Source organism: Buceros rhinoceros, unplaced genomic scaffold (assembly GCF_000710305.1).
Source record: "Buceros rhinoceros silvestris isolate BGI_N320 unplaced genomic scaffold, ASM71030v1 scaffold9205, whole genome shotgun sequence".
In the NCBI taxonomy this organism is placed as follows: domain Eukaryota; kingdom Metazoa; phylum Chordata; class Aves; order Bucerotiformes; family Bucerotidae; genus Buceros; species Buceros rhinoceros.
In genome coordinates this window covers 1-21,888 of record NW_010413379.1, presented here as the reverse complement: position 1 = coordinate 21,888, position 21,888 = coordinate 1, and the positions used below count along the sequence as shown (strand labels likewise).

The 21,888-nt window shown below is 46.2% G+C and overlaps 1 protein-coding gene across 1 annotated transcript in view; it reads left to right on the top strand.

The window, feature by feature from the left end:
• Window positions 1-20,957, top strand: part of NCAM1 (neural cell adhesion molecule 1) — a 67,488-nt gene extending 46,531 nt beyond the window's left edge. Inside the window, exons 14-19 of the mRNA XM_010136700.1 lie at window positions 4,832-4,956; window positions 5,525-5,705; window positions 16,664-16,871; window positions 17,282-17,398; window positions 18,078-18,857; window positions 20,796-20,957. Of these exons, the coding sequence (XP_010135002.1) occupies window positions 4,832-4,956; window positions 5,525-5,705; window positions 16,664-16,871; window positions 17,282-17,398; window positions 18,078-18,857; window positions 20,796-20,916 (1,532 nt within the window). The 3' untranslated portion in view covers window positions 20,917-20,957. The remainder of the gene's footprint in view (window positions 1-4,831; window positions 4,957-5,524; window positions 5,706-16,663; window positions 16,872-17,281; window positions 17,399-18,077; window positions 18,858-20,795) is intronic.
• Window positions 20,958-21,888: the final 931 nt, after the last annotated feature.

Genomic DNA, 21,888 nt, shown 5'->3' with positions numbered 1-21,888 from the left:
CACGTTTGGTAGGAGCAGAGAAGAGGTGTGATAAAAGGTCTGTCATCTGCACTGCTGTCACTTCTGGGGTCCAGCACACACTGAGTGCTGGACCTGGGACTAGGGTAAAGTTTGTGCTGCTTTTTCATACTCTCTCCTTTCCCCACCTCAACTTTTCACTACAGCTGCGTCCAGTCCTGGTACTTGTGGCGCTCTCGGAACACCCGATAAATAAAAACAGCCTCTGCAATCCAGCTAAATCAGACTAATATTAGCTCAAGGAAGCACTTTGAATGTAAGTTAAATAACGATGAAAGGATACCAGGGAGCACTTACTGCTTCCCTGAAACATTGCTGCTAATGGTTTAGCAGGAGTGGATAAAAAGTGGTTTGAAAACGTAGTGGCTCAGAGCACTGTCCTCAGCTACCCTCACATCATGTGCAGGAGCTAACAGGTAGTGAGTGATTTGGGCCTCAAGAGCCTGCAGAACAGGTCCTCATTTCAAGTACAGTTGCTCAGATTCATTAGGAGTTATATCTGAAGCCCAAAGAATGGATCTCTGAGCTTAACACTGGGTTCCCAGTGATGTGTACCCTGACAGGACAGTGCCATCGTAAATAATGTTGTACTTCATGCATGTAGGATCCTCTGTGCTTATCGGACCAAAGCACTGGCTGCTTCCTTAAAGTTATGAACTTGGTTGCTGGAGAAGGAGGACCATGCAGTAACACTTAGATGGCTCCTGGGACGTGTCATTCAGTCGCAGGGTTGCGCTAGGACTGTGCACTGGAATCCAGGACAGTGCAGCCGGTGGGCAGCCCCTACTGAAGGCAGCAAAATGATTGTGCTGCTTCCTAGAAAGACAGGAGCTGCAAGGGTGGAGCCACCTCGTCGCGGTGTCTTGTGTCCCACACTGGCCAGCAGTAAGCCCAGTAGCAGCATGACGAGGGGGATTCGTTAAGGGTCCCACATTTCATAGGCGGAATAGGCAGATTTCTGCAATGTGTAAATGGGAGATGCCCAGGCATGGAGCACACCTTTGTAATGAGCTTTTGCTTTTCAGCCCCTATCCTGTAGGGAGGATGCATGTTCTGTGAGCATGAGTTTCTTCTCTAACCTTCTGATGACAACCTTCTCTCTTCAGCTACTGATATTTTGACTCATAGGGATGCTGGTTCTGCTGGACTAAACTTTTCCCACTAAACTTCTTCCTCCATTGTTTGAAACTACACACTAACCCGTTTTTTATTTTACAGCCCTGTACTGGATTACATCTGCCTGCTTAAGATAAAGTAAATGCCATCTATTTATGGAGAGAAAATTAAAGTATTCTTCACCAGGGCTTGCAATTCTGTACCTGTCGGGTTTCAGCCGTTAGGAGTGGTCCATATCCTCCTATTTGAAGGGAATGTTTCTCAGAGCAGAAGTGCATTTAAACTTTTGGGGAAGGAAGGATTTGGGGGCTAGAAACTAGACAATTCACAATGAAGAAAAGTCTCAGCAGAGAGGGTAATTAATCATCGGCCTGGCTGTGTATAAGGTACAGCAGCATCGCTGACATTTAAAACCTATCAAGAATGAGCATCTTTCCAAAGGATGTTCCTTCACGTTTCAGTCTTGGTGCTCAATCACTGGAAAAAATTTATAGCCTATGTTAGATAAGAGATCAAATTCTATAAGTACAATGTTCCCTTTTCACGTAAAGATCTCTTATTAATAATTATCTCTGAGATGAGGATGAGAAAGAGTACCAAGGAGATGTTCATCTTGTACTGTCTGGTTTTCAGGGAAGCTGTTCATCAAGTCTGCCACAAATACAGCAACCTTGGTGCTCATACTTGTTTCAGCAGTGTCGAGTGGCTCAGTGTCCAGCAAAATAAGTAGCCGTGAATGCTCCTCGCTGTTACTGGGAGCTAGTTTCTTGTGTGGAAAAAATGATAGAACAAGACATGTGCTTCTGGTTTCATTTAATTACTGATTAATAGTTGTGACACTATTATTGCAGTAAGAGCTTCTTCAACTCAAACTCAATAGTCAAACAAGTAACCTTTGCGGTGATGTTTTTCTTTTAGGACTGAGGAAAGAAAAAAAAACACAATTGCTTGGTTAATTGGTATTTTCAGTGTGCCTGCTAGATGAGGTTGTTCTGCTCATCCAGAACTCGCCTGTTTCCATTTTATTTTCAATCTTTCAGCATTCATAATTCCAGGAGAGACATGGGCTGGGAAAGGGCTTTCCAAATGTGCAGCCTCAGTTAGCTGGTGGTGAATACAAAAATCCACCCTTCCTCTATAGAGTAGATGGCAAATGCGGTCAGCAGGTAAACACACCGTTCTCTTGTCCTTTCTCGAGAGATGAGTGGCCGTATACTGTGTGAGGGAGGAGTGCTCAGCACCCCGGTAACGTAAACAGGAAAACCTATCCCGTGAGCCATCTGCTTCAACCCGTGCTAGAGAGCCATGCAGGGGCACTCGGTGGTCACCTTGGGAGCGTCACCTTTGGGTTTTCAATGAACGGTCACTAGGAACCTGGCGCAGGGTGGAATACAGCTCCTGAGTGTCCAGCTCACATGGTGGAAATCCTGTAAAGGGGATATAGGCAGAGGCAAGGATTTGGGAAAGAGAAATACAACTTGGAAGAAAGGAGTGTTCCCTCTTTACACCTTTCAGAGAAGTCACTACGTGGTGAAATACAAATGTGTATATTGTAATCACCTCCTTGGAGCAGTTGGTGTGTTAGAGCATGTGTTAGCCTACCAAAAAAAAATGTAATTAATCTTCAGTTACTGTTTCAGTTTAGGTGTTGCAGTTTCCTCATCAATGTTTCACACACCAAAAAAAGTGCTTGAATTGTTTCTTTGAAGCGGAAAGGGGATGGGAAAAGACTTCAAATTACTTCTGAAGATCAACTCTGAAAGATATTGGAAGATCAGCCTTTCTCTCTCCAGTCAGGAATGCACGTGCTCTCCATTAACAGCTTAATACAAATCCAGGCAGAACAGGTTTAGCATTGAGAAGCTTTTTAGGGTAGAAAGAAGCTCCTGTAAATTCCCATGACTGATCTTCTCTTTCAAAGTTGATCTTAATACAACTATTGGCTTCTTGTTTCCTTTCTGAATGAGTGTAATGCAACAGAACGAAGTCTTTTTGAAAGTTTTATTCCAAGTAACAGGCTGAGCTTTTTAAAAGTCACCAAACTCCTTCAGCGTCCTGGTTTTGTTCTCATTTGGTTACATTCAGGCTCTTAAGTCACGAATGTCACCGTTTCATTGTTTTAATATTCAGAACTGGATCATCTTTTAATTGTATTTCATCACACTTCGGTGTATCTGTGAGCACGCGCACAAGAAAGCCCATGGTGCCAACCACAAGGGGCTCTATTAGTAAAGGCAGAGGTGCTTCAGCAGAACTGTAGGTCACTTACAGCTGGAATGGTCAAGTGTGTGCTCAGCATTAGCAAACGTTTGGGAAGCGTATTCAGATTCAAGGTGCACAGCAAAATACAGGATGCGTGTTGTCTGTTGTATTCTCTGTCTGTAAATTTTGTGTAGTCAGCTCTAAATGGGCTGTTCACCACTCAGAAGAATAAATACATGCATGGAATATGCATAGCCGTGGTAAAACAGAGGTGTAGGAGTTTTCTGCTTTCTAACATTCAATCACTTTATATAAAATACCTGTAAGAATTAGGTCCCGGTAATGAGACCTGCCAGCAGAGTGTAGTTAATCTCAGGAGTTTGCTGGAATTGCCAAATGCAGCTGATTTGTAAGTTTTAACTTAGCAGTGTTGGTTTTGCTTAAAGTACCCGTGAAGAAATGGGGCAGAATAGCCTCCAGAGACGAGCAGCCAGAATGGTCAGAAGTTCTGAAGGACTTCTAAGCCCAGCAAAAAGCATGTGTCTTGAGCAATTGGCTGCAATATTTCTGACGGCGGGGGGTTGGTGGGAGTGTGTAGATATGTAACCAGACAGTCTGTGGGCTGACTTTTGTTAGGAGAGGTGTGAAAGTGAAGGTGCAAGAAGGAAGTACTTGAGTTGGGATTGGGGAACGCTCCTCTGCAGCTTGTGTGCGCAGGTTATGGAGGAATTGGCCAGAAAAAGCAGCTGTTGAGAGACGTGGGTTGTGGTTGTAGATCAGCGTGCCTTGCAGAGGCAAATGGCGTTTCAGTTTTCTGCTGATGCCAGGGGTGCAAATTGGGAAATGATCGCTTTTTCTTTAAAGGATGGTTATTACAGGAAAGTCAAGGGGTCTGGCTCTCTCCAGCCTCTGTTAACTGCAGATAGTTACACCAGTGCAAGCTGAGTGAAAAGTGCCGTCATGGTTCAGCACCGTTTTTTCCACACTCATTTAAGCGAGACCACCAGTGAGTCTCTGGTCCAGCAGCAATAAAACCTAAACAGCATGTGAAGTGCAAACAAGTCTGTATGAGAAGTGTAAGGTCCCCCTTCAGTGATGCTCTTTGCATCTGTGTTTCACAGGAGCAGCCCTACCTGTTTGCCATATACCTTATCTTCACATTTCTGGGTGTTTCACATCAGTTCTACAACAAAACTAGTGAGGAACTGGTCGTGGCTCTAGCATGTCCTTGGGGCAGGGGGGGGTCTTCCTCACTTAGCCTCTGACTCCATTCCAGCACACAGGAAAATGGTAACTCGTGTCAGTGAAAAGAAACTACCCAGAGCAAGAAATTCTGGGGTCATGCAAACGTTTGTACCCCAGACACACCGTGTCCTCTGCGTCTGCATCGGAGTGAGTCTGATAGCCTGGCAGCTGAGTATAATTCTGCTTTTGATGAGTACTTTTTCTCTAATTATTTTTTTTAGAAATAAACATAAATTCACCATTGTTTCAGGGGAACCCAGCGCACCCAAACTGGAAGGTCAGATGGGAGAAGATGGAAACTCCATTAAAGTGAACGTTATCAAGCAGGATGATGGTGGCTCCCCAATTAGGCATTATCTGATCAAATACAAAGCTGTAAGTATGACTGACGCTCAAACCTGATTTGATTTGTTCAGCACTCAGGCTTTGCTATGTAGGCAGAGCAGGCTGAAGCTAAGATCTTGTAGGCAGCCAGTGCAGGAATATCTGCTGAGCAAGTGTGGTGGGAGCGTATAGGGTGTCAAGAGGTAAATCTGTCTCTCGGATCAGTTAAATTTGACATACCGAGACATGAAAGAACACTCTTAACGTGCTTTGCAGGGCAGAGACATACAGAAGTTGCAGCTTTTCCCTTCTGAAATGGAAGTAGTCAAGTGATACAGCTAAGATGAGAGGAGGAACTGAGGGGTTTTCTTTAGGTGTGATAACAATGCGGAAAACAGGAAATGCAGGAAAGAGGCTGCTTCAGTATCGCTTGTCCTCTCCACTTGGAGCCAACAGCACGTGCTGGTTTGCACGCCCGAATGAGCTGAGAAAGGTGTGCTTGTGTAGAAACCTTCCCACTCTCCCATTTCTTGGATAACTGTTGCAGTGTTCTCAAAGCTGTCTACTAATGTTGTGCCGTGTGTTCTGCATCCCTGCCTGTCATCCCGCTGCTCTGCAGAAGCATTCCTCAGAGTGGAAACCAGAGATCAGACTTCCGTCTGGCAGTGACCACGTCATGCTCAAGTCCCTGGACTGGAATGCAGAATATGAGGTTTATGTGATAGCTGAAAACCAGCAAGGGAAGTCCAAACCAGCTCACTACGCTTTCCGAACTTCTGCTCAGCCTACTGTCATCCCAGGTACAGCAGTCACAAGCTTTACCATTGTTTTCTGCTTCCAATTAATGCAACAGTGCTGCATCCTTTAATGTGCCTGAGTAACCCTGACAACTTGCTTGCTTAAAGCCATTATCACGATTGGTTACCCATCCAGAGCTTAGTTTTTGCCGCGTACATACCTGTGCTGTAGCCCGTGCTACAGTATGTACAGCACTAGCAGTACCCTGTTAGGAATGCTGGGAGACAAATCCTTGTCTGGCTGTGTACAGGGAATGTTGGCTTTTGTATCAGGGTAACAGGGTTGCCAGCTGAGAAAAGCAGTGGGTAGAAAACGCTTTCTGAAACCACAAAGTAGGATTCCAGTTTTCAGCTAAAGCCTTTTGGTCTCTTTTAGACCAGTCAGATCTCTGGAGGGGTGGTTTTCACGATGCAGATCGCCCTTCCAGATCTGCTTCGGGCTTGCTTGCTGCTTGTTTGTCCATCTAGCTCAGCCTCTGGAGAACTAAAGGTCTGAAGAGTTTGCTAGATGTTGGAAAGGCGGAGCTTAAAATCTTTCTCTGAAGTTTTTTTACTAACTGAAGTGGAGATCCAATTACAGTCCGTTTAAAACAGCCCTGTTCTGATGTTGGGTAGGGCATTTGGAAGAAGTAATGAAAGAGCATTAGAACGCTGCTGGAAATGCTTGTTTCAGATGGACTGTACTTATTAGCATGCCTAGAAAGTGAGGTAGAGGCACAAATGCGACGAAACCCAAGCAGCCCCTATTGCTGAGGTGTTAGGAATGTAACAGTTCGCTGGAAGGTGTTGAAAGCACAGCCAGTATTTGCTTTCTACACAGGCAGTAGTAATGTGCATTAAAAAGAGGGGAAAAAAACCCCAAACAAACCCAACAAAACCTCTAAGATGAAACTGCTGGACTCCTGTAAATCAAAGTTCTGATTGGTTACAGGCAGATGGGCAAACTTGAAAGCTGGTGAGTCAGTTAAGAGAAGTTCTCACCGCACAGCCAGAGCTACGCGGTGTGTTCATGCCAGGATAGCTGCTGACAGTCCGTACTGAGGGGGAGATTTGATTTTATCTTGTCTTCCAGATTGTTAACTCAGCCTCGTGTTTTGCTTCTGAACAACTAGAGAGTTTTCTTCAGTATCTCCCTTGCACTGAGAATTCAGTCCTTGGTCTGCCCCCACTATGCCCACTCCCTTCCTGGCCGAAGGAAACAGCTGAGTCCTTGTGCAGTTTGCGTGCTGAAACTCCGCTTAATTAAGCCAGATAATGCTGTTAAGCATACAAATGAGTGACCTAGTTTGCTGGGGCTTGAAAAATGTGTATGGCAGGGAGGAAGAGGGAAATGGGGCAAAAGAGAGATTGGGATGTGTACCTGAACAGGGCTGTAGTTTGGGTGGAAGGACCCTCAGTAACTCATTAAACAACTTACTCTCTGATTCTCATTTTCAACAGCTCTAATACTTACTGCTCTCACATATTTGAAGGACAACTGTGACTGGTGTGGCAGGAGAAAGTGAGGGTAATTTGGCAAAGAGTGACTTAAGGTCAGTTCAGAGCTGAAGAGCCCAATGCGGTAGGCTGGAAACAGCAGAAGGTGGTTCCTGTGCGCTGTGATGTATCTCCCCAGGCAGAGTTACAAGTACTGATCAGTCTTTTTCTTCCTCCGCAGTCCTTTGTGTGCAACCACTGTCACCTTCCTGTGCTGATATTCTCTGTTAGCCTTTGGTACGTGCCCAGTGGGACAGCAAAGCTACTGGGACAGCTGGCATGTCTGCACAGGTGTATTAGCAGATGTGGAGAATATGGGTGGTCGTATTCTAGTCCATGGCGATGGGAGGAGCAGCAAGCCCAGGTGCCACGGAGGCCCGTAAATCCAACAGTGACGTGGGCAGGCACCCTCTGAAAAAGGGGGGTAAAAAGCCCGGTTTATCACAGGTGTAATTTCTTTTGGCCTTTCTGAAATTATTCCTCAGACCAGTGTGAAGCATAGGAGGACTGGGGATTGGAGGCTGCCGCTCAAACTGCACTCTGAAATGACCACTTTTCAAATGGTTGCTGACGTTTCCGAGCGCAGATTCGCTGCAGGATTGGCCCAACAGGGGGATGCAGTTGGTTCCCCAAGTGCTGTGGTTCAGGGGCGAGCAGCGCACTGCTCCGGGAACTGCTTACTGCTGACTCGGCTGGATTCCCGACTCTGTTTCTCTAGGTTTTTTCATTTTGAAGAGAAGTTTGGTTTCTGTTAGGCTTTCCAAGGGATTTCCAGACCGTTTGGTTCCCTGAGCTGATCCCCGAACTGGTAACATTGGGGCAGGTATGTCCGGAGGGCAGGGGAGATTTTTCGGACGTGCAGCCCCCGGCCTCCACTGAATTGAAGGCAGGTACGCTAGACTGCAGGAGAGAAGAGGTATTGTGTGTCGTCCTTTAGCATCTCTTGTTGTTTTCGTGACATTTAGCTTTTACGTTTTGGTTTCAAAATGAGCTACATAGAAGTCAGAGCCAGTGCCTCCAACACAGCATCGCTCTGCTTGACAGGAACGGCTGGGAATTTCCTGCAGCCAGAACGTGTATTTATTGTGTAAAGTCTTTGTTACCATCGTCCTCCGTGCAGTGCACTTGAAGGGTTGGAAGGGTGAGGCTGTTATTCTCAGGGTAGTGATAATTGCACTGGAGCAGTGGACAAGCAGTGGGAAGGCCAACGGTGACAGAGACCTTTTGCTTCTCCAGGGTTCTAGTCCCCTGGATCCGTTATCCAAGTCCTTGGTGCAACAGGCTTTGGGGAAGGGCTTGGACAGGCAGCTGGATTGTCTGCTACACAAAAGCTTGTCTTTTCTTTTTTTTTTTTTTGGTATATGTAAAAGGCAGTATGTCCTTTCAAATACCAGATAACCATTTTCTTTTGTTTCCCGCTGAGCTTTCTGTTCCATCATTTTTAATCTCATTTGCTTGCGAACCCCTTAAACCCTGACTTGGACCCTGTTCTGTGGCTTTGGACGTTGCTGAGCTTCCGAACCGGCACTTTTGTCGGTGTGAATGTGCTAATGCTCTTCTTTAGCCATTTTAATTTACAAAATTAAATAAACCTTTGATTCTTATGTTTTCTATATTTATGACCTAATTTTTTTTATCTATTTTTCTCTTTCTCTCTTTCTTTCTTTTTCTTCCTCGTCCTTTCTTCCCTCCCCTCTCCCTTCTCCCCTTACTCCTTTCCGATGTCTGTCGTCATACATGTCACCTTGGATCTCACGGGGAAACATCCACGCTTGCCACATGCACCAAATTTGTTTTTAAACAACCATATTTTCCCCTCCTGGGAACCATTGTCTGGCACCTGCAGCGACCTTGGGAAGTCCATCAACGTCGTTCTCCTTTGTTTCATTGCTTCTTTCTGCAGTGACTCTGCTTTTGCTCTGTTAGAAACTTAAAATAAAATAAAGCAATATTTGCTTGAAAAGGCCTGGGTCCTACCAAGGTGTGAAAGCAGATAACTTTGCTTCAGAGGATCATGTCAGTTCAGAAAAAAAAAATAAAGCCAACAAACAAAAACCCCCTCACAACCAACACAGAACACTTTAAAAAAGTTTAATTTGAAAGAGTCAGTATTTTATAACAAGGAAAAAAGGTTTAAGCCAAGTTTTTTCTCTTTAACTTTTTTTGTTGCTTTTAATGAATTTCCCCTTTTTACTGGATGTAAAGAAAGATTTATGTGGTTGTTCTTTGCTTGCTGTTTTTCATCAAAGGAAGGTACAGTATTGAAAGCCTTTTAAGCTGCTGCTTTTTACTGATTTCTCTGCACATCTGGTGCTGATCGCCAGTGTATTGTGCAAAAGGTTTCTAAAGCCACAAACCTAAAACCACAGACTAGAAAAAGAGAAAGAAGATTTGTAAGAGATGATCCTCCTGGTTGCCCAGATATCTCTGTGAGCTTTTGCATGTGGATGCAAATTGGTGGCCGTGGGTGGTTTTCCTGATGTGGTGTTCTGCATATAAACATCCTGTAGGAATCACACTGAAGAAATTTCTTTCTGTCTTCTTCTTATGTGGTTGAATTTTTGTGACTTCACTGGCCCCTTGGGTGCAGTCAAGTGTCTCACGACCCGTAGTGGACCTGGGGCATAGTAGAGCTCATGAGCATACAACACTGCAATGGATGCTTGGCTAACATTTTCTGGTTTTCCACTGCTGGATTGTCAGCTTCACAGAGAGATCCCTTTTCCTGCCGTTTTAACAGAAGAGATTAGCTTGAATCAAGTTACCTGAGCAGCTAAATTATTATTATTACTATTACTGATCTTTAGTAATATTCATGGTTAATTGTGCATGTGACACTACCAGACAGGATTAACCCACGATGTACATCAGTGCAATATAGTGCATCTTTGTTACCAAGTGCTGTGTATTGCATTTCATCGAACAAACTGCAGTTGACTTTTCTCCTTTTTCTTGATAAAAAGACCATCAAAAAACCAAACTTATGCACGAAAAAACCAGCCCAACAACAACAAAAACCCCTGTGCCCCTCATGAATTGTCTTTGTGATGGGAAATCCAGTTGGCTCTGATGCTCTTCTGAAAATGGTCTGTCTCTCCCTCGGGGTTTCTCTTTGTGAGCGAGCCTGAGCTTGCCAAGGATGAAATTGTTGACAAATAGTTGCTGAACTGTCTGTACAGAATGTCTCAAATGGGAGTAATCTGTCTAACAAAATCCTAATAGGGACAAACCAACCACTCTGCCGGCAGTCTTGTCTAACTATGCATAAACTCTGCTGTGTTTATTCAGACTGTGTTCATTATGATTTGTGAACTGCTTTTCTCTCTAAATTATAAATGAAACCTTGTGCAGGTGTTGCGCACGAAAGCATGTGGATTTCTTTTTAAAACCCCCTCACTTCCAGTGTTTTAGAGTATAGAAAATTTGTTAGATGTTTTGGGTTTACACTTCAGTGTTACGGAGGTACAGCAAGAGCAATCCCAATACTAAAAAGTGGTGCGACCTTTCCCTGCAGCTGAATTTGCCTCATTCATTCCTCTGTAGATCTGATAGCAGCTCGTGTTGTGGATTTCCCCTTATCCACAAACGGGGGTTACTAACTGAGGTGGAGATACATCTCGCCCAATTCATAGGTTATTAAAATTATCTTGCCTGAACTATAGCTTTATGTAGTGTGGTGTTGAGAGCGAGCAGCCCCTCTGGGGGCTCTCCGTTCTGGTCAAGGAGAGGTGCCTTAAGGCAGTGGAGACGCATTATGCTCTCTCTGGTGATTAGGCAAAGCCCAGGGCAGCAGATGGGAGATCATTTACATGGCTGAAGTTACTTGAAATGAATCCCATACTCCATGGCAAACAAGATTTTTTAAATACATGGAATATTTTTAACAAAGCTTCTGTCCCAGTGTTTGTGAAAATAAGGAGCATAACAGACATTTTCACCACCAGTTCATGTGTATTGCTAACGTGCCAGATACTAATACACATCGGATCCTTGAGGTCTGACAGTCAATGCTGGACAAGGTCCTAGGCCTTGTTCTTCATGTCAGTAAAATAAAATAAAAAGACGTTGCAGAAGAGCCAGCTCTCTTTTCTGTGCTCAGAGATGAGACGTAGATCCAGACTGGGAACGAGAACCGGAAACGTGCAGACTTTCAGCACACACACGTGCAACCTTGCAAGCACACATGAACAAGTCGTACCTACAGGAAGGCTGGAACCTCAACCCGTAGAAAAGATGTTTCCGTGGCTGTGTGATGAACTGCAGAGCCTTGTAAAATCTCACAGGGCTCGTGGACTCCAGCAGCCCTACCCCCAGTTCTGTGCCAAGTCTCGAAGGTGTTTGTCGCAGCATTGCTTTGCCTGCCTGCATTGGAAAGGCAGGTCGTATTTGGTAACGTTCTGCTCCACCAGGATCAGCTGCAGTTGTTCGCATCTAGTTTCTGCTAGATAAAAAGAAGTTCTCAAAGCTCTCCTGACTCTTGGGGCTGGTGGAGTAGAGCGAGCAGCCAGTGGCCCTGGGGTGTGTGCGTTGCCGTAGTGCAGAAGGCAGCTGTGGCAGAGGACGGACTGAGGGTCAGTCTGGTGTACTCCTGAAAAGAGGATCTTCCTGTGACTTACTCTTTGCTTTCAGTTTTTTCCTTTCTGTGTGCTCATATTCCACTTTTCATCCTTGGAAAGGGAGTCACTTGTAGGAAAATAAGAGCTTGAGGCCACGAGCAAAGCACTGAAACCGCTCGTTGTGGGCGACAGTCTCAAAGGTGTTTGCTAGTCGCTTTGGGAAATATCCAGGCCCTCGTGTCGTGGCAGGAAAGGTCTGCTGCTCGTTTCTGCTACCTTGTAGCTCAGCTGAAAACAAGCAGAACTTGTTGAGCCTCGATCTGCGGAGACAGAAGCTGTTGTCACTTGGAGCAGAAGGTGGCTTGCACGTTGGTTTTCTAAACTGTCTTGAGAGAACGAGGTCTGTAAAATGCGGCACCCCTTGTTTGAAGGATACTTTGAAGTGTTTGCAAATTAAAGCTGTAGCATCCACTGAGAACAAAAAGCTTTTCTTCTGCTTTGTTTTGGGGTTTTTTTCTGATTCATTAAATGAATTTTCGTTTGTTCGTTTTGTTCATTCTTTTCTGCCCAATATTGCAGGACTTTGAAATGCCTGGAATCGTATCTCCTCCTCTCCATCCCTTTTCCATCTCTTTGCCTGCCTGTGCCTGAACATTCTCTGCATGCTCTAGCTGAGACCTCACTAGGACGACACATCCGGGTGGTTCTGCGCTGTCTGGCAGGGCAGATGACTGGGCAGACTTGCAGGAAGTGAAGTTGATGGGTCATTTTATTATTGTCCTCTGCAAAATAAGGGTGATTAGAAAAGGCCGTCTTGCAGAAAGCTCATTTTTCATTGAAAAAATAGTAATTAATAAATTCTTTAGAATTAAGGACTCAAATTTTTAACATCTTGTGTTTCCTCATGGCCCTGCAAATTCCAAAAGACAATTGGTGGAACATTTTTCATCAGGTTGGATGTGCTCTGGATCAGGTCAGAAACATCCACAATCTATTTACACAGTAGCACTCGCTGGAGATAGCCAGGTACTCTCGTACACACAGTGTCTGCAGCCGGTGCTCAACAACCTGTTTGTTTGTACTCTCCTTTCGTACACTGACTTGTTTTAGGCCCCAGCAAACTCATTAGGGATAGTAAGTGTCTAAATATTAGTTTGATTAAATACAACTTAAATTTAACTATGGGATGGATTGAATAGTTCTTAGTTGTAGATCAATTTAATGTAATCCTATGTGACAGTCTGTGAAGCTGAATGATACACTACGTGCTTCTTGTATGTCACAGCAACAGCAAAATTTGTTTACAAAATACACACAGAGAAAAGAAAGGCATCACCAACAGCCTCCGAATTCATAGGGGTCTTTAAGTATTCTTATATTATTCTTTCTTATTGCTAATCTCTGAAAGATTTGGAATATCAATTCATGTAATGGATTAGAATTTATAAAATCAGAACTAGTGGAAAAGATTGGAAAGTTACTGAAGATTGTGGAGCTTTCTTACTAGCCTAGAAAAAAAAATTGCAAGCAATTACCTTGGCCCAGTTTCATGGTCTGTAAAATCTGAGAATAGCACAAAAACAAGGGCATTCCTCTGCAGATCTGCCCTCGTTCTCCCTAACTCTGTGCTCTTCTTCCTGGCAGCCTTTCCTGTTGCAGCTGCTCCGATCCCTGGGGCAGGGCTGGTGAGATAATGGTTTGGAAAGGAGGGAGAAACAAGGAGCGGGGACTCTACCTATTAGGTAGCTCTCCTTTGGGTGTTCAGGGAGAAGAGATTTTGTAGCTATAACAGCAGACACCGGGTCTTCGGGAGCAGTAGCACTCAGTGTTCTTTATAACCTTGTGCAGTGAATTCCACATTTTCAGGGCCAGTCTGTCTGCTACCAGCAGTTCTCGTGGACTGGTGTCTGGCAGCACGGTCACTCGGGGTGACTTGGGTGCTCTTTGCAATTCTGTGGATCAGCTGCAGATGATTTTCTGTGGCTGCAAGACCACAGCATTTGGGGGTATGGCATTAAACTCTCCATCTCTGTTAAAATTTTGTACGTTACTCCTAGCCTGAGCTCATCCACCTTCTGTTTCCAGCTTTTGAATCTTTGCTGAAATAAAGTGCCTTCACTGTAAGTACTGTTCTGCGGCATATCGGGCTAATGGCCTAATCCACCCCTGCACGTTTCTTTTTTGAAGTTCCGTTGACTGAGTTTCCCAAGTAAATTTTTTTTTAGTTCTTCACCACGATTATGATATTTCCCCAAACCATCTTCAGCACATTTTCTAACCAGGTTTCCCACCTTAGTCATACTGATGCCAAAGGCAGAGGTACTCTTTGATTTTCACTTCCTCGTATCCCTGTTTTATACACGTGCCTTGGTATTGCCAGAAGTGAAAGGGTGTCCCAGGATCCCGTGGAAACGCTGAACCTTTTGATCCCCCATGGCAAAGCAAACTGCCTCCTGCACAGGGAAGGGCACCAGTTCCTTCCTTACTACCCCCGTCAGGCAGCTCGCCCAAGTCCAGTGCACCGCGTGAGCACAGAGGTGCTTGGCAGCAGCCGCTGCTGCGCTGCCTGCTGGGGACCCAGCAGCTTCAGCTGTGCCCGAGAGGCGGAGGCTGTGGTTGTCCTAACGGCTTGGCAGCTTGGGCCGTTGTCGCAGTTCAGGTGGGTCACGCGCAGTGGGTGGTTCACAGACGAGGTGTAGGCAATGTGTAAGGCTGTTGATGCCACACGTAATTCCTGAGCTTAAGGTGCTTATAGCTGATACTGACAGGTCTTGTAATAGCTGGTGGGACAGGCATCAAAGATTAGGGCTCTTGTTTGGATGGAATTTTCCAGAAGATGCCTTCTAGTACCTGGGAAAATTCCATCTGTCCCAGGACCAAATACTTTGTCTCACTCCTGCGCTGGTGACTGAGATGAGGTGCGTTTTGGAGGCACAGCAAGGAACCATTATCCTGTAATCCTGTCTGTGAAGCTCTCCTTCGTGCGCCTTTACTAGCCCTGCAAGGAGCTTATTCTCAGAGGTGATGCAGGTGAGAAGAAAGGTTTAACACACCTTTAGCTTTTGCTCTGGGAGCTGGTGTGAACAGGGACGTGTTAATTATTGAATAATCCACGCAAGAATCCTGAATGCATTAGGAGAGAGAAAATACGTCGCCTCCTCACTCCCTACGTGCATCGGAGGGTGATTAATTTAATTACGCAGCTTGCTGCAAGGTGCTGGCAGAGGTCTGAGCTGTGACGTGAATGTTCTGCTGCACATGATGTGATGTGAGTGTCAGTTGGGCACCTCAAAGCGACTTTTACATTGTCAAATGCAGAAAGAAACTTTTCTGTTGGAGTCTGGATTCCTTAATACGTATCAGGGTCACAAAACAACACTTGTCCACCTCCTGCTGAGGATGTTCTGTCTCCTGTTTTTAAGAAATAAAATGTGTGGCGGAGGGAATGGCTCTCTGGCTCCCTGGAAATGCTCTCTCCACTTGTCCAAGTCAACATCGATCGGGCTAAGTACTTTGGGCTTTTCTGCGGTGAAAAGATTCTGCGTGTTTGGGGGTTGTGACATCCAGCAGTAAAAAATGCAGTAGCAGTTACTAGATGTGTATCTTAATGGTAAGAAAACCCCAGACTACTCCTTTGGGCAATGACAGACGTGCTGCTCTTGTTCAGCTGTCCCAGCGAGCAGCACCGAGCAGCTCTGTCAGAGGCTGTGGCCGAGTGGACAGCCCCGTAGTAGGAGGAAGATGATGTGATGGTCTGGAGTAGCAGGCAGGTTCTGAGTAGTCTGGTCTACATCTAAATAGGTGCTGAACTGTCTGAATCACCGGCTGAACGTTCTGCCTGCAGATCAGCAGTTTGGGAAGAATTACTCTGAATAAAACAAGGGGATCAAGAACTAGTTTGTGTTCGGGTCTGACAGTAAGAGGCTGGGAAGTGGCAGCTGGCAGGAGTCAAAGCTGTGCCTGCTGGGTTTGAGATGATCGGAGGTTTTGGCAGGATCAATTGACGTCTTTATCCACTCCCCATTTGTAAGAAAGCACTCAGCAGTTTACAAGTGAGTAGAACGTTACAGGCAGTTTCCCCAAAGGTGGTACCATGTGGGGACCCCCATGTATTTTCTAGGCCTCCATCAGCACCTCTCGCCTGCTGTCCGTTTTGTCTCCTGGAAAAGGCAAGGTATTTTTTCCTATTCTACAGCTGGATTAACATGGTGAGCTGGGTGTGGTGGAGCGGGCAGCTGCTGTGGCCAGGACAATGTCAACAGTCTTTATCACCTGCTTCCTCAGAAGGTGGATTGGATTGGTGTCTACCTAACAGAAAACACCCCCGAGCCTCCACTGATGAGCTCAGCTCTCTCTGGATAAGATGTGAAACGCTTACCACCTTCCAGCTCTGGAGAGCTGGGTCCTACCTGAGTAAAAGGAGGGGGTTTAATTCCTCCTCTGGTTTTCACCACATAAGGGGCTAATGAGTGCTGAGGTCCCACGGGTATCACCCGCTATTCTGGGTCCCGCCAGGACAAGTCCAGGCTTCTCTTACACATGTGCTAGGCTGGCAGTGCTGAAGTCCCTCTGGACCCTAGACCCAGCCTGCATCTTGAGTGGGTGGTGGGGGGAAGGAGGAGCCCTTCAGAGCACTAGCTGGGTCTGTGCTACAGCAGAAGAGATGCCTGTGGTCTGCTCTCCAGGCCCTAGCCCCACAGAGACAGGAGAAGTCCCTCTAGGCCCAAATGAATCTGTCTTTTCAGGTCGATTGTCCTTCATTCTTGAGGGTAATGTTCTGGTTGTACCACAGCACTGCCAGAGAAGGGCTGTGCTTTCTGTAAGGTTCTCTTGCTTGCAACCTAAGCGTAGCCAAATTTGAGCCGTGGCTAGCCCCCACTCGCCTACTAACTGCAATGCCTTCTTTCCTTCTCTCTTTGGTCTCTAAAGCCAGCACGAGCCCCACGTCAGGCCTTGGGACTGCTGCCATCATAGGCATTCTCATTGTTATCTTTGTGCTGCTGCTGGTGGCTGTGGATGTCACCTGCTACTTCCTGAACAAGTGTGGCCTGCTGATGTGCATTGCTGTCAACTTATGCGGCAAATCTGGTCCAGGAGCCAAGGGCAAAGACATGGAGGAGGGCAAAGCCGCGTTCTCGTGAGTACCGTCATCACTCCTGTTGTTCCTTCTGTTTATCAGTGTGTCCCCTCAGCAACTCGGGAAAAGAAACTGTTTTAGGGAGTTCTGGGTGCTTTGTCTCTGATGGAAGGGGACTGAAAGGATCTGGGGCCACGCTGGTTCTGCGTTATCTTTCCAGTAAGGGGTTTCTTCAGCTGTTTCTTTGGCTTTATCCTATTAGTAGCCATCAAGTGGCTGGCCCAAATGCTAGACATTTTGGTGGTCTTCTGTGCTGTAGGTAATAACTGAAAGGGGGTTGACAAGAAGAAGTAATCTGCTGTTTAGGCCAGTTTTTTTCTATCATTCGCCGTCGGCATTTGCAGCGTGTTTTTGCAGGAGGATACCAAGTGTGAATGGGAGCCAATCTCCATGCAATTCCTTTGTTACAGGAAAGATGAGTCCAAGGAACCTATTGTGGAGGTGCGGACTGAAGAGGAGCGGACCCCCAACCACGACGGGGGAAAACACACAGAGCCCAATGAGACCACCCCGCTGACGGAACCAGAGTATGTTGACAGTAGCCAGTCTTGGCATAGGGTCGATACATTGCCCTCAGTTCCTTAATCCCTGACTTAGGGCAGGAAGAGAGGGAGAAGGTAACATCTCCATGTTCCATTTGTGCAGTCCCAGTGAGGAAATGCCTCCTCTCTTCGTCAGGATTCAGTGACTCCTATTTGCAGCACTGGAAGGGAGAGGGAAGTAAAGCAATGTTTCTTGAGAGACCTGTCTCTGCCACTCCTGCCCAGTGTGTAGGTCAGGCGCCTGGCCAGGGCTGCAGGCTCCGGGCATTGGTAGACAGCTTCCCTGTGAGGTTAGGTGGAAGAGGCTGAGAGGAAAGTTAGGCTAGAAGACAAGAGTCTCTGCAAGTTGATGGGGTTACAGCTGGCTAAGGCTTGAACCAAAATCTGTGTGAACAGGCCATCCCTGAAGGTCGTGTCCCTTTGCTCTTTTTCTCTTCCTAGTTACTCCTTAGCCAGCCCTTGCTAGTCTTTGCATGTTTGACCTCTGAAAGGTTTCTGCTCCTCTGAGTACCTCTCCGTGTTCTCTGTGTGTTGTAACCACATGCCATGCTGCTGCTGCTCCACCCACTTGCCTTCTCACTCTTACACTCTGCTCCCCTTTCCCCTGCTGTCATTTACAGGCTTCATTGTCTCTCTTTCTCTTCTACTCCTGTCCTCTTTGCAGGCACCCCACCGATACTGCAGCTACTGTTGAGGATATGCTGCCTTCTGTAACTACAGGCACCACTAACTCTGACACTATCACTGAAACCTTTGCCACTGCTCAGAACAGCCCCACCAGCGAGACCACTACGCTGACCTCCAGTATTGCCCTGCCAGCAACAGCCATTCCTGACTCAAACTCCATGTCGCCTGGCCAGGCTACTCCAGCCAAAGGGGCAGCCACCTCAGTCTCTTCACCACCCTCCTCCGCCCCCAAAGTGGCCCCCCTTGTTGATCTCAGTGATACCCCGAGCTCTACTCCAGCTACTAGTAATTTGTCTTCAAGCGTCCTGTCCAACCAAGGTGCAGTGCTCAGCCCCAGCGCTGTTGCTAACATGGCCGAGGCCTCCAAAGCGGCAGCTGGGAACAAGCCAGCCGCCCCAAGCCCTGCAAACCTCACTAGCCCTCCAGCTCCATCGGAGCCCAAGCAGGAGGTCTCAAGCACCAAGAGCCCTGAAAAGGAAGCTGTGCAGCCCAGTACAGTGAAGAGCCCAGCAGAGACAACCAAGAGCCCAAGCAATCTGAAGAGTGAGGCTGCTTCAGGCAGCACCACAAACCCCTCCCAGAATGAGGACTTTAAAATGGACGAAGGGACCTTCAAGACACCAGACATTGATCTTGCAAAGGATGTTTTTGCAGCTCTTGGCACTACCACTCCTGCCAGTGTGACTAGCGGGCAAGCTCGTGAGCTTGCTTCTTCCACTGCAGACAGCTCTGTACCTGCTGCTCCTGCAAAGACCGAGTATGGCTGCCTTTAATCTTCTGTTGGTTGTGTGCCGTGTCTCTTGTGCGCTGGTGCTTGTGCTGTGTTCTTGTTGGGTGTTCTCTTAACTAATCTTATTGTTTCTGTAGCAAACTAACTCCCCTGTGAACCAAGTAAACAGGGTTTGGCTTGAAAGAGAAGGAAAGCAGGACTAGGCTGTGCCAGGGGAGCAGAGAAAAGACAACCCCAGAAATTTATCATAGATGTGTTGTTCTTCAGACTTGATGCAGCTTTGTGTAACGTAGGTTATTTTTTTATGAAAGAGATGAGAAACGGTTCAGTTTGGTGCAAAGGAACTGCCTCTTCTCAGAGGGTCTGAGTTCCTGCAGTTCAGTCAGCACAGCCACCCAAATTCAGTTTCGTAACAGACCGGTGGCACCCTTCAGAACTTATTTCAGTGTGAGGTGGGCAGACACTAGTGCTGTGAGAAGCTGTAAAAGCATGGTACCTCTGGATTTGTCCCTGAACTGTCAAAAGGATAAGGCAGCGTGATGAGTCGGAGAGGAGGAGCAGTCACAGCACAGCTGGGTCTTGGCAGTGTGTTGTCATGGTGTGTTAGAGCTGAGGCTCCATCCACTCTGCCAGGTCTCCTTTCTCCCGGCTGGTTTATCCAGAGGGCTTCAGCATGCCCCTAGGCAGGGTGACACTGGGGCTCCTTGGGAGCCAGACGCCATCTGGACAGGACTTTCCTCAGCTGAGAAGAGCCTGCACCTTGTGTTTGGCAGGAGACATGGTAACAGGAGACTGGTAACTGGACCCAGACTCTGAGTGGGGTAACTGGTAGGAGGGTCCCCAGCTGTTGAGCAGATGTTGGATAAGAACACTCCTGCTGCATTGGTTTGGATGGCAGTTGCTGACAGCTGTGAGCACAGGAATCCGTGTTGACTTCAGTTCACTGCACCTAAAGCCACTGCCCTGTTGTGCTGGGTGCTAGAGGGAGACAAACAGAGCAGAGGACTGTCATCTGTTCTGAGCTGACGGGCGGTACGACGTGGTTTGCCCATGGTAAGGAAGTGTTACTGCTGTGCTAGTGCAACTCGGACTGTGACATGTAAGTGGATTCTTGGTATGGTGGAATGCAGAGCTGTGCCCCTTCTGCCGACGCAGTCCCCTTCCTCTGCCTGGGCTGCTCCTCTGCTCCCTGGGCACGCACCATGCTGCAGACAGGCTTACGCTCACCTCGCCTGCTCGTCAGGGTGACGCAGATTGCAGTCCTCTCAGACTGCCTTTGGGGCTAGTGGGCTGCAACGGCACTTCTTCAGGGAGGCCCCCAGATGTGCCTCTTGTGGCACTTTGCATGGCTGTGAGGAGAGCGTTGGACAAACAGGCTTCTCTGACTGCAGTGAAATGCCAAAGGGCTGAGCCCGAGCTGCAGCCGCCGAGCTGCTGGCTTCCCGTTCGCCTGTGGATTGTCCAGCGCATTGTCACTGCTTCGGTGTGTCCCTTCCTGCAGCGTACTGAGAAGTTCTGGGACTGACTTGCTGCAGGGAGACAAGCTTTTCTGCTACAATGGCAGTCTGTTGTAATACTTGTAATACATACAAGTGGCACTTGGGTGGCGTGGTCGAGTGATGGTAAAATCACATTCCTTTGTGACTGAGTTTTCCTTTTTGCTCCTTTTTGCACGCCACAACATGTCTTGTGCCTCTGCCGCCACCTGAGACCTCCTCCTCCTCCCAGTAGGTTAACTCGGGGCAGGAGGAAGAGCACGGAACATTTCACTAGAACTAAATGAAGCTGGGGTGGGGGTGACTTTGATTTTACTTACTTCTACATCTGGAAGCATTTATTTTGCTCGAGCAAGGTGATACATTTGCTTATTTCCAGAAGCACATTCTTTCCATGTCACTAATTCAGCAGTAGACAGTCTGTGTTCCTCTGCCTCTAAACTGTGTTGTTTTGGTGATTTTTCTTCAGGAAAATCCCAGTAGAAGACAAATCTGAAGTGCAAGCAACGGAAACGAAGACCCCTCCAGCAGAAGTCAAGACGGTCCCCAATGAAGCCACACAAACAAATGAAAACGAGAGTAAAGCATGATCAGCGACAGATGAGAGCAAACGACAGAACAACTTCACCCAGCATTTAAAACACAAACCACCACACACATCTCATTCCTCTAGTGTCTGTTGCCTTTTTTTAAAAAAACAAACAAAACAGAAAATGCATAAATGGGGGGAGGGGGGGAATCTCTCTTTTTCTTTTCTTTTCTTCTTTTTTTTTTTTTGGTTTTGTTTATAAAGATTTCTAGAAAGGTTCTATTTGTTGTGCACTTGCTTTTAAAAAGTAAAACATTTTAAAAACAGGGTTAAACCCGTAACCAAATCAGGGCTTAGCTCACCCTGTGTATATTCAAATAAGCAAAATTGCAAATACCATTTGCAGCATGGTTGGGAAGCTCAAACTCAACTAGTCCTAGACAAAAAAAATTAAAAAGACAAAAAAAAAAAGAGACCCTGTTCTTTCCTTGGTTAGTATAGCAGATATAACCACTGTACTGCGTGTACAGCTGGTACTTAATGAACAAAGTCCACAATTTATTTTTATACTTTTCAGTCGAGTTTGAAATATGTAAAGCCTCATAAATAAGTTATAATTTCTGTTCACCTTGTATTTGTTCAGTATGCAAAGTGTCCTGAGCTCTTTGTGACTGAATTCTGTTCTCCACGTTAGGCATTTATTTGGGTTTTGTTATCTTTTTTTAGGAAGAATGCCAAAATCGCAGCTTCGGGGGATGTATTTCAATTTGCAGTATTCAGACTCTACGTTTCTTTAAATTTTATGTTAATTTTTGCCAACTTTTGTTCTTTCCAGTGTTTACAATTGACAATTTTTTTTTAACTTTTGTGTTTAAATGTTTGTGTAAAATAGCTGCCTTTTTTTTTAAGTAAAGACAGTCTATAGATGCTAGGTTAGCAGCATGCTTGCTTTGCAAAGGGAGACATTTTAAAACATGGATGTTTACAGTAGTTGTTTCCCCTTTATCTTTTCTTAATTATTGTTATTATTATT